The following is a 12,389-nucleotide window of genomic DNA, read 5'->3' as shown; positions in this document are numbered from 1 at the left end:
GAAAAGATGATTCTTACCTGGAAAGGGGGCGAAATTTATAAATTTTGACCCCAAAGCATGATATTATGATCAGTTGCCTCGGAGATTTGTAAGACAATTTTAACACTATTGCGCCTTCTAATCTCTGTATGTTATAAGATTGTAGATACATACCACTGCTCTGTGAAATCATACATTTAAAATTCCATAAACTTTGGTATTGAACGTCCATCAGGGTTTATTTTAGACGACTTGAACATCGAATGAGGTTGTGTCTCCATCTATATCTGACGTCTGTGTTGTTCTCGATCGAGATTGTGTAGATTAATTTATTGGGATCTATTCACGCCTGCTTTCATTCTGTTCAGTGTTTCCCCTTTGTAATACCTGGGCCTTGCATGTAAAGCACAATAGCTGCGACATACATGATTTATCAAACGATCTCAATAACAACTTTTTACGTATTGTATTTTTTGTGTTTGTGTGTTTACATAAGTTTTGTGTCACTCCGTGCGTATGTGTGCTTTTGTTCGTGGATTTGATTTTTGTGTTTGTGTACACATACATACGTTTGTGTGTGCGTGTGTGTGTTTCTGTGTGTATGCGTGTACACGTGAGTACAGAATATGTTGAAATCGTAGCCAAAAGCGGTAAGTACAAGAATTCAAAGCTTTGGCGGCACAAAACCTGAACCGTATACGACCTTTTACTATGCAGAGCTGTAACTTCACAGTATGAAGTGCCTTCATTTTGACAAGGCTATAGAGAACGTCAGTAAGAATGTCTGTCTAATGACTGACTAGTATAGATTTTTTTTTTACTTCATTATAACGGGAGTGCACTGTATCAAAATTATGTTATTGTTCAGTCAACACCTTCTAAAACAGTCGTTTGAAACTCTGAATATAGGCTATAGTTCGCTCCCGTTATAACGGAAGTCCTTGGGACCGGCGCTTTTCCTTCGTTATACATGTATCGAAATTGCGTTATATACAGTATATACTAGTACTGGAAATGTATGAATACTATGTCGATGATAACCTTTTGTCTTGAATTTTTACTTCGTAGAGCGAGCATTTCGTTATAGCCTCACTTGTTACAATGAGAGTACACTGCGATAGGCCTATACATTGTATTCAGGTGCAAGGTACAAACCACATGAAACTTTGTTCGCGGCCATGATGACATCTCCTCAGCTAATTACAGTGCACTCTCGTTTTAACGAACACAGTTTTAATGAAAATAAATGCTCGTTACAACGAAGCGAAAACTCAGGTCAAAAGAGTGTCACCTAAACATTTAGGCCTACGTACTTTACTGTTCGGCTATAACGGAATTTCGATAAAGCGAAAGAAAACCGCAGGTCCCGAGGACTTCGCTACAACGGGAGTGCAATAGTTATTGTTCAATTAACACTTTCTAAAACAGTCGTATGAAAATCTTGATACAATTGTATGATTAATGTTCTTAATCTGTCAAGAGTTGAACGAATCATTTACTATGTCCTGTTTGACTTCAGTTTCTTGTGTGAAGGTCATCTCACAAACTGAAGACTGTGGCATGGATATTGTCCGTACATTTGAGGGATCTGAAATTGTCTCTTTGATCTCTCGGATGAAGTCGACTGCGGATCCCACGTGTTATCCTTTCGATATTTTGCACCATTGTGGACTGTATACACCAGCTCATCATGTCGAGATATGGAAACCCTGTAACTTTTGATGGGCTTAAAACGATAGTTGAGGTACATCAGCAAACCCTGTTTGATGTAGGGTTGTGGTCAGTTTGACATTTCAAAGGATCTGTTGTAGCTTCATAGATGACACCACGGACTATCAGTCACACCGTTCCTTGTTCGAGTGTTCTGTCTGCAGCGGTTGTGCCTCAAAAGCCGCATTTTCATTATCCACATGTTCCGGTGTTGTATCGGTGTTTTACCGCTGTTTTACCGCTGTTGTACCGGGACGGGTGGCAATGTGAAGGCGCACGCTTCGTCACAGACTACAACGGTGAGATGTGTCACGGTATAGCTCCGTAACATTCTGTTACTAGCATGTGTCCCGTTGCAACACCGGTGTTGCACCGTGATGGATGTCACTCTGAAGGCGTAACCGGTAAAATTTCGTTGCAAGGCATTTTCTCCCCATTATACCAGTCCGTATTGTCTTCTTAGTCAGAACTCAGAACATTCATTCATGGCACTGTCTTATCTCCACGACAAGAGAGAATGGTTTGGGGGTGTAGATAATAGACGACTCGCCAAGATGTCTTTTCGGAGCCCACGAGTCCGGTAAACGCAGAGAGAAGTCTTTGAGAACGTCGACGAGGACGCTTCTTACCAAGGTGAGCGAAAGTAGCTTTCCGGGACAGTTGCGAGGTCCTGAAAAGAGAAAGTGAATAGAAAATAAAAATGGTACAGATATATTGATATCAAGTACATGCTTTACACTTTAAAAATAATTAAATGATAAATCCACATTATTGTCACTCCTTCAAACTAACCTTTAGTTAAATGTTAGATCTAACACCCATATTGTTCAATTTTACACTAAAAAAATGTTTTGAGTGTTACATGTAACATTTACAAAAAGGTTGGGGTAGTGGCAAATTTCTATATGTTGATGTGCAATTTCTTTTATCATTTCGTTTTCCTGAGTGTATGAAAACAATAACGTTGACGGTGTTAATACATGTAGTGCCATTACCTTCATCAGTTCTGTCACCGCGCTTTCTGAGCGTAGGAAAGTTCCTGCAAATGAGCACTTAATTGGTCAAGGGAGACTTCGCATGTATGTATTGTCATTGGTAAGTGTATTTTTACTGCATGCATGGCGATCGATACGCGGGTCATACTTGATGCATTGACTGGGCTTGTTTATACCGAAAAGTTTGCGACATGGTAAAACTCACTTTTGAGCCTTGTTTGAGCAGGCAACTTTCAAAACTCGCTTAGGCTCTTACCCCGTTAATGTTTAGCACGGGAATGCGCTTCGAGTTTCAACAAGTTGCCTTCTCTTCGCATGTTAACATTCCTAAAAACTGATCGTAGTTCCATATCATTCATGCTCACCAATCGAGAATCCCATTATGTCCGTAGAGGTCAGGCCACCACTTTCGTCGATGTATCTGTCTGGACGAAACACCAAGGGATCTTCCCACTTCCTGGGGTCTTGCTGGGCAAGCATGATGTTGGACAGTAGAATCGTGTCACGTGGTATGTGGAACCCGCCAATCGTTGTGTCGCGTGCCGCGCAGTGCGGCGCGCCAAGTGGTGCTGGCGGAAACAGGCGAAGAGTCTCCAGGATGGTGGCCATGGTGTAAGGAAAACTCTTGTTCTTCGCAAGTGCCGATGGCCGTTGGTTGCCTGGAGACAACATCAGAGAGTCAGAAAGGAAAACAAAACAAATGTTAATGACAGTACGCCTATTGTTTGATTAGAGCTAAAGTAACGTTTGCCAGTTTCCTCTCGCCAAAGATGTGATCATTGTATGCCTTCCTTGTGAAAGTTTCTTCTCATTAGCTATTAATTACAATCGGTGAACCAACGTTAATGTGAAATCTGGACAGACTTAAATCGTTTCTTTGAATATTCTATTTACAAACAAAATGTGTATACATATTATCATGTCCATTTCAGATATTCGCTTCACAACAAAGTATAGAAGCTATATTTTCCCCCTGTGATGAATGTCATTTAGTATGTATGCGTCATTATGAGTTTCTAGCCTGAAACTTAGTAGCCTTTTGTCAAGGCCCTCTCGCTGTGTGGTGGTGATCGAATGGGGGCGAACGAAGCGAGCTCAGCTGAGTTGTTCACCTCGCGCGGTCGTGCTGGGCTAGGCTCGCTCCGCTCTCCCGTTATAGCCATCATACAGCGAGAGGGCCTTGACAAAAGGCTAGAAACTTACTGTCTTTGACCGTTGACTCCTTGTGGATCTTCGTCTGTACATCCGGATGGAGTGCCAGGTTGAGGAGAACCCAATTCAACAACGCCACCACGCTCATGCACCCGGCCTGAAAGACGTCCGTCAGAATGCCGGCAAAGTTCTCCGTGTTTTCCGCCTCGTCGACTGGATCGGACGCAGTGCGTCCTGACGTCCGTTCCTCCGGACCGTCACCATCCTGCAGTTCTTCTCGGATGCACTCATCCTCACCCTCTGATTTTCTCCACCCACCACGCTCCCAGTACAGAAACGCATCCACAAGGTGCGTCGGCTTGCCAGCGAAATCCTTCCGATGCTCCCGCACGTGATTCTTCATGGACACCATGACATCAGCGATATTAATGGACATATCGATCCAGTTGGTTAGCAGCGGCTTGAGCCAACTGGGAATGTATCTGCCGACTAACACCATGATTGGATTTGAAGTTAGGGTCTTATCTAAGAGCTTTATGAGCCTGTCGTTATCCTCCTCCATCGGGTCTTGGTGTGGGACTTTCCCCAACGCCAAATCGGCAAAGATCTTCATGACAAGGGCGTATGTCTCCGAGTTCATTGGGATCGGTCGGCCGGTGTTTTGTCGGAGTTTGCTCTTGAACCGGTCGATGTGTTTATGCAAGTGATTGCTGAAAGTGGAATCACCAAGCCCCAGGAGACGAAAACCATTCGAGAGGTGACTTCTGTTTTGACGATGAAGGGGTCCAGGCTGAGTTGTCACAATACCTGTGGATCGAGGAAGGGGTAGGGTGAGAGAATAATGATTTCAGTGTGCTGAATTGGCAATCCCTCGTATTAAAATCTGTGTCGGGGTTTGTCAAGGAACACACTTACTATGCAAATGCACTTCGACTTGTATTGATTCATTATTCCATGATCATCACTTTTGGGGTAAAAAGAATATGTAAATGTGCCATACATAATACATTCTTTCTAGTTTTGTTCAGATTACGAGGATATACCCCCACACACTAAAAACACCTCCCAAGCCAAGATTCTGCCGGTGACGTCTGCAAATTATCGATAAGGCATACATGTACGAGCAAAAGGTATATCGAAATGCTCTTTCCCCCATTAGAGACCAATCAAGCATAACCAAGCATATTTCCCTGCAACGTTTTTTTTTTTTTCTTACCACATCAGTAACATGGAAACAATCAAGTTATGCTCAGTCCTATATAGGGAAACATATGATAACCTGTTATATGATATATGTTTATATACATAGTGCGAGAGATTGTTCCTTTCCCAAACGTACGCGGTGCCTCATTGAAAGCAGTAAACACAAGTCGCGGGAAAGTGCAAACTTATCCGAATCTTCATATTGGATATTTTCGTGTTTGAGTGCGTGAGTGACCTCATTGTTCTCACTTCATGCACTTATGATATTGTATTTACAAAGACATTCTGTAACAAACACGTGACACAGACACGTAGACACAAAAGATGGCCCTTTCTTCACCTCTCGTATGCTGTGTGGCGTTTATCATAGCCTGAGGCCGGTGACTGCAGTTCGCGGCATTCCGCTGGAACGCTTCCTTGATCAGGTCGACGCTGCTGAGAACGACCATCCTCGTTTTGCCGATCTGTGTGCAGCAAAACGACGACGCGCAAATCAGAGAAAATGACGTATATTTAATGAAAGGTCTGTTCTAAAGAGGCTGAGGGTGATTCAAACGTGCACCTTTTGCATAAAGAAATTAGCACACCAATTATCAATTTCGACATATTGCAAGCTGTAAAGAAAACTTCAAATATCTATTTTCATTATACAACGTCATGGACTATATACTAGTAGTGTACTGCCTATATGTGAAAAGAGCTAAGAAACACATTATCTACTTTCGAGTGCATTTTATGCACATTATTACTTTTTATCAATCCAAGATTCTGATTGGTTGAAATCGAGGACATGATTGAATTCAACAATTACCTCCAATAATCAATGATAACTGTTCGAAAGGAGTACTCTACTGCTCTATGCTGGTATGAAGTACTCAAGCTGTCTCATAGTACTTCATAGTACCAAACCACCCATGGTACTAATCAGCCCTCTTTTGGTTCGTAGCGGTAAGAATTATGCACATTTTATTTTGACCCTTGTGCGAAAATTTGCACATTGCTACTTGGATTTACCACATGACATTCTGCAATTGGTAAGTGAAATTTTATTCGATTTAGTTGGTATATAAAACAGATAATTGGACTGCTTTTATCCTGGGCGTTGTTGATATCACTGCCACTCATGGGATCTCAACTTCATGCCATGTGACCCTTTAATAGAGCCAGCTTCTCGGCTCACAGCATTCCGAGCTTGGTTCCACTATTGCTGCTCCAATTATATTTAAAAAAAAATGAGAACCCCCCCCCCCCCCAAAAAAAAAAAAAAAAAAAAAAAAACACACACACACACACACATACACAAAAGATAATGTTTCAGAACGAGAAGCACATCCTGCAAAACAAAGGTATCACCCTCTCATCCTCCACCCCCCCCCCCCCCCCACACACACACATTCGTAAAAGCAAACATCATAGTAGGAAGTATATATGCCGACAAAAAGCCTGTTGTGTCTCGTTGAGCTCTCACGCTCTCTCATATTCCTTGCTTGTTAAGCCAAGGGCAAGGACGGCTTCGTTTGGCTTCTGTTAGGTGATTGGCTATACCACTCCAAGACGCACGAAGTTTATCCGGGGATGACGGAGTGGGCGGACTTTGTATCGATTCTTCAGAGCAAATTGGCCCTGCCAATGACTGTCATCAATGTTGTTACCTTTTGCAACCTTTTATGACCCTTAAGACCTTTTCGAAGAGCAGTGATATACACAAGGGAAGCAATGCTCTTATAACAATACGTCAAAACAGCTCGAACTCTCGATATCTACCGGGAATCAGTCGTGATTAGAATATTGAGTGGCAGATGATAAAGTAAGGGCAGGGGGTAGCTCCATGGTAAGGGCAAGGGCGATCTCTGTATACTGCTCCACGTTGATGAGAAAAAAAAAATCACAACAATACTCTAAACGCATTTTTTCACCTCGTCAGTTCCCCCAACAGGTTATGGTAATGCATTCAGTTCATCACCCCCCCCCCCTTCCCTTACCACAGTCGTGAGAATCTAATAGGCGCTAACGAGCTCCCTGTCACGTACGTGTGTATACGTGTAACAACAGCGACTTTAAAGGGATGGTAACAGTATTGGTGGAGATGAAAATTGGGCTTTAATTTTTTTTTGCGAGATACCAAGAAAACACGAAATAGTACAGAGCATACCATTTTAAGAGAAATTCAAAGATTATTTGATGAAAATCGGGTTTGGAATAGCTGAAACATCAAAAAACAAAGTAAAACAAAACGATCGTAATAAAATGTGGGTCCCACACGTTATTAGGGTCACTCCATTTTGTATATCTCAGCCATTTCAAAATCAATTTTCATCAAATAAGCGTTGAAATCCTCATGGAATTACATGCTCTTATATTTCGTAAGGGGTTTCTCACTATCTCACCAAAATGATAAAAACCTGAAGTTAAGTCTCAACCAAAACTCTAAGATCCCTTTAACTCTGAAAGGCGATTGGCTACTTCTTCAAGGCGTACGAAGTGTTTATTCGGGAATGATGGAGTGGGCGGTCGGACGTAGGCCTATAGTAGTGATTCTTTAGAGCAAAATGATCGCCCTGCCCAGGGCTGTCACCGCTATTGTTGCCTCTTGCGACCTTTTATGACTATTTCAAGACCCTTTTCAATTGACTTCGTAAGTAAATTGATGAAAAATAGACTAAGTGAGAAAGATTGAACTGGCACGCGGCAAGCAGTACACGTGTCATGATGCGAACATTTAGCGACAGCTGTCTAGTGTAAGGGCATGGAGCTACTCTGTTAGTAGCTCCATGGTAAGGGCAAGGACGGCCTGTATTCACTCTTCCGTTTTAGTTGATGAGGTGGATTGTGTAACAAATGCACACACACACACACACACACACACACACTCACACACACACACACACACCACTGGCGTAGCCAGGGGGGGGGGGGGGGCGATGGGGGCGGTCGCCCCCCCCCCCCCCCCTAAGATTTGGACCGGGGATTTGGGAGGCGGAAAAAAAATGCCTGCATACTGTATGCATGCACATGAAGCGGGTCTCCTTTGCAACCTTTCATCAAATAAGATATTTTTTTTTTAATATTTCACTCAAAGTGTGCACCAGATCGTTGAATTTCAATTCAAAATATGCAAAATCTCCCGTGCTTGGGAGGGGGTATCCCCCTCCCAAACCCTCCCCCTCTGTGCCTCTTTCATTAGCTAAGTACACTTTTTAGATTTACAAACAATTCTGAATAATTCTGAGTGCACAAGACTTATCACTTACATTCCGAAACCTCAAGGTTACCTCTTGTATAAGGGGAATTTCCCCTTTTAATCGACCCTTTCCTCCCTCAGCCCCCCCCCCCATCAGTTTTTTTTTTTTTTTGGTGATTTCCCAAATGTTGATTCCATCAAATATGCGTATACGAGATATCTCAATTTCAACCTTAAAGAGATAAAAGCTCCATCGGAAGGGAAGGGTGGAGATAACACTCGCCCACGCCTTCTCCCTGCTCCCCCCCCCCCCCCCCCCCCCGCCATGCAAAGAAGTACATTGTGGCTATACCCAGATCGCTTTATTTCAATTCTAAAAACGCAAAAGTTCCGCGAGCGGGAGGGGGAATCCCCCTTCCCCTAAGCTCTACCTCACTAGACTTTATACATACGCACAGATGGTGCACATTCGGAATAAGAGCTAAATTCCGTGATTTTAACACTTCGATGAAAAAGTATTGCACCAAAAATTTGCACCAGATCGCTGAATTTCAGGTCTGAAAACGTAAAATCACCTTCGTGTGGGAGGGGATGTGCATGCCCCTATCTACACCCTCGTGTGCATGCTTTTTCTGTTTGATTGCTGAACAGACAGCGTTCATGATATTCAGTGTAAGAATTAATACAAGAAGACTAGTGTATTTAAATCATACCATTTTATAGGCAATTGTTCAATAATAATCTACACTAAAATATACTGCAACCTTAAACAAGTGGGACTGTTTCAACTCGTTAAAACACGCATCAAATTGCACCATTTGCAACGTCAAAATGCAAAAAGTTCTCACCGTGGGAGGGGGGACACCCCCCTCCCACACCCTCCCCTCCCCTCCCCCCTCGCTCGCTCAGCTCGCTCGGGTTCAGTCGCGTTCATGATTCAGTGAAAAGAATTAATACAAGAAGTGTATTTGAATTATACCATTTTATAGGCAAATTGTTCAATAATAATCTACATCAAAATAAACTGCTACCATAAACAAGTGGGACTGTTTCACGTCAATAAAACGCGCAAAAACATGCATCAAATTGCACCATTTGCAACATCAAAATGCAAAAAGTTCTTACTGTGGGAGGGGGGACACCCCCCTCCCACACCCTCCCCTACCCCCTCGCTCGCTCCGCTCGCTCGGGTTCAGTTGCGTTCATGATATTCAGTGAAAAGAATTAATACAAGAAGTGTATTTGAATTATACCATTTTATAGGCAAATTGTTCAATAATAACCTACATCAAAATAAACTGCTACCATAAACAAGTGGGACTGTTTCACGTCAATAAAACGCGCAAAAACATGCATCAAATTGCACCATTTACAACATCCAAATGCAAAAAGTTCTTACCGTCGGAGGGGGGACACCCCCCTCCCACACCCTCCCCCCCCCCCCCCCCCTCGCTCGCTCCGCTCGCTCGGGCTCGGTCGCTTCGCTCCCTCGCAGACTAACCGCCCCCCCTAAGATGAAATCCTGGCTACGCCGTTGACACACACACACACACAATACACACAAAAACGCGCTAAATGTCCTCCCTGCCAGTTCAATAATGCGCTCATGTCATTTTCTTTCTTTTTTTCTTTTCCCATTGCTACATAAGAATCCAATAACAAGCTCCCTATTTGGCCTATTTCGCGTTAATGACGGGTACTTTTGAAAAATTATTAGCTATCATGCACCCCAACACTGGCATAGTTTATCCGGGATTCGGGAGAGTGAGGGGACTTGAGTCCGTGTTTATATAGAAGTACAGTATACTATTCGGGTATTCGGGCTCGTTTTTCGAGGGCACGCGAATAGCTTGAATCGAACGATAGGATTTCCTCACACCGGTTCACATAGGAGGGCACTATTCGAAAGTACCGAATAGCTGCGAAAAGTATAGCAAAGTGGGAATCGAGCTTGTTCGATTTTCTTGCAGCGTATACCGTCTCTCGTTCATGAAATAATGACACTTTTGGTCTGGATTTGCCCTTTAGCAAAAATAAGCATGTAGACTGACATTTTGATGCAGTTTAGAAATTGTTAATAAGATTTGCTGGGATGTAGGAGGAAGAAATCCTCACTGCACGGGATGGTGAGTTGACGGTGCGGATGATGGTGTACTCGGTGCCGGAATAGCGAATAGCGAATAGGCCCTACCGAATACCGAATACCGAATACCGAATACTTCTACGTGAACGCAGCCTTATGAGAGAAATCTCCCTGCCAAAAGGCTGCCATCAATACCTCTTGCAACCTTTTACGACTTTTTAAGACCTTTCGACTTCGTATGCAGGTAAATTGATGAATAGTGGTCGACAAAACTGTAAATTATTTATCGCGGGCACGGATGAGTGGGTTAGGACACTTGGAACAAAACAGCTGAAACTCCCGATATACACAGGGAAGTATCGCGATTAGCAGTGAGTGACAGATGATTCAGTATAAGGGCAAGGACGATCTCTGCATGTTTACTCCAAGCTCCGCACCAATGCGCTGGATTAAAACACAAGACAAAATAAAACAAAATTAACTGGATTCGTCCTTGCTATGTTGAAGTTCCCGATGTATTCAGTTCATATCCAGGGAGGTGGGAAGCATACCATCCCCCCCCCCCCCATGCAAATCCAATAACAAGCTCTATTCCATTCATTTCCAGAGACACCAACTCTCCCGTTTCGACGGGTGAACTCCCGCCGAAAGCCCATTTATGCAAAATCTCCCGTTCTCCCGCTTGAGATTTAATTTCTCCCGCCCTGGCTCTGTGTCTCCCGTTGGAAAGGATTTCTTACTTATTGCCATCGTATGTTCGAAAATAAGCCTTAGATAGCACCAGAGAGCATCTAGAACCCTAGAGCTATAAGAGAGCTAGACCTGGACCCCGGCCGCAAGTAACTTTGCGCTTCGCGCTCGTGATCGCACATTAACTTGGAGTCTCCCGTTTGCTAGGGGTTTCAGGCGGGAGAATCGCCAGATCAGAAGGTGCTTGGGGTTGGAGTCTCTGCATTTCTTATAATGACTTTGTCAGTATACATGCTTGTACCTGGAGTCCAGTTCGGTATACATTAATGTATTGGTTCGTGATGATAATTATAAGCCTTTTGAGAAGGAGTATACATGTATATAATTTCTAGTAAAAAGGATTACATTGCCACTTATTATTGACAACATTATGTTATGGGTGATAGTATTCCTGTTTCTGAGAGAGGTAAGTTGATTTCCCCTTCATTATTACATATACAGTAGTAAAAAAAATAAGATGTTGAGGAATATATCTTCGTTATCTATCGTTGTTTTGCCGTGACGTTACCAACTGGTGCGGTCTTTTCATCAAGCGATGGCGGCACCAAAACCATTAACAAATTCATGACAGTTGAATAGACCCTACGAGATCGTTCGATTTCCCTTACAACTTCACAAATCAAATTTGTACAGTACATGAGTTTTAAGGAGATAACTATACACAAACATTTTGTTTATGAGTTTTCTCTGCATACATCCTGTGTAAAAATTATTTTAAAAAAAATAAAAAAAATCGTTCACAGCCCCTCAAATGCTTACTATTCCAAGAAGAAAGCCATCGTACCTGAAGATAGACGATAGGACCGTGTAACTTGGTGAGATCAGCCAGCTTTTCGAAGACGTCGGACCGAAAATCAAGCAGGGAGCCAAGAAAGGGAAGTCCACGGGGGCCCGGTGGAAGTCGATGAACTCGACTAGCGTATCGTCCCTCATCACTGTGATGACGACGTCCCGCCGCGCTGAGCAGCCTTGGAATGATGTAGAGAGCGATTAAACACGATACGATGGCCACTAACAAACTGAAGTTGAAGCACCCTCCGGCAATGTACTCATCACTCGCAGTAGTACCGGACATCGGGTTTTGTCCCCCTATCTTGTCAGTGGCGTCGGTCATTGCTGCTCAGGTTTTCAATGAAATGTCTACCATTTTATTTTGATTGGTGTGTGTTGCTCCATGCAACAACGGAATCATATCAATTCTAAAGCACTGAGTGGTTACATCATGATTCTTCTTTCACATTGGACAGAATGTGATGTTACCTGTTACATGATTGCAATCTGTATCTTTTTAAATCAAGAGGATATTGTCTCTGTTTCAATCCAGAGTGATGATTAG

General features: G+C 43.0%; 1 protein-coding gene across 1 annotated transcript; it reads right to left on the bottom strand.

The window, feature by feature from the left end:
* Positions 1 to 2,318: 2,318 nt before the first annotated feature.
* Positions 2,319 to 12,167, bottom strand: LOC139738556 (cytochrome P450 2J6-like; the record flags this gene model as incomplete). The annotated part of the gene is made up of 5 exons (XM_071649177.1): positions 11,838 to 12,167; positions 5,380 to 5,503; positions 3,888 to 4,643; positions 3,050 to 3,343; positions 2,319 to 2,359 (listed from the first exon to the last, which is right to left on the bottom strand). Coding segments are annotated over exons 1-5 (1,545 nt in total), but the record flags the coding sequence as incomplete, so codon positions are not given.
* Positions 12,168 to 12,389: the final 222 nt, after the last annotated feature.

This window comes from Diadema antillarum, unplaced genomic scaffold, assembly GCF_040938485.1.
Source record: "Diadema antillarum isolate AM-2024a unplaced genomic scaffold, OU_Dant_1.0 seq00000754_RagTag, whole genome shotgun sequence".
Lineage (NCBI taxonomy): Eukaryota > Metazoa > Echinodermata > Echinoidea > Diadematoida > Diadematidae > Diadema > Diadema antillarum.
This window is presented reverse-complemented; position numbering and strand designations above follow the sequence as displayed.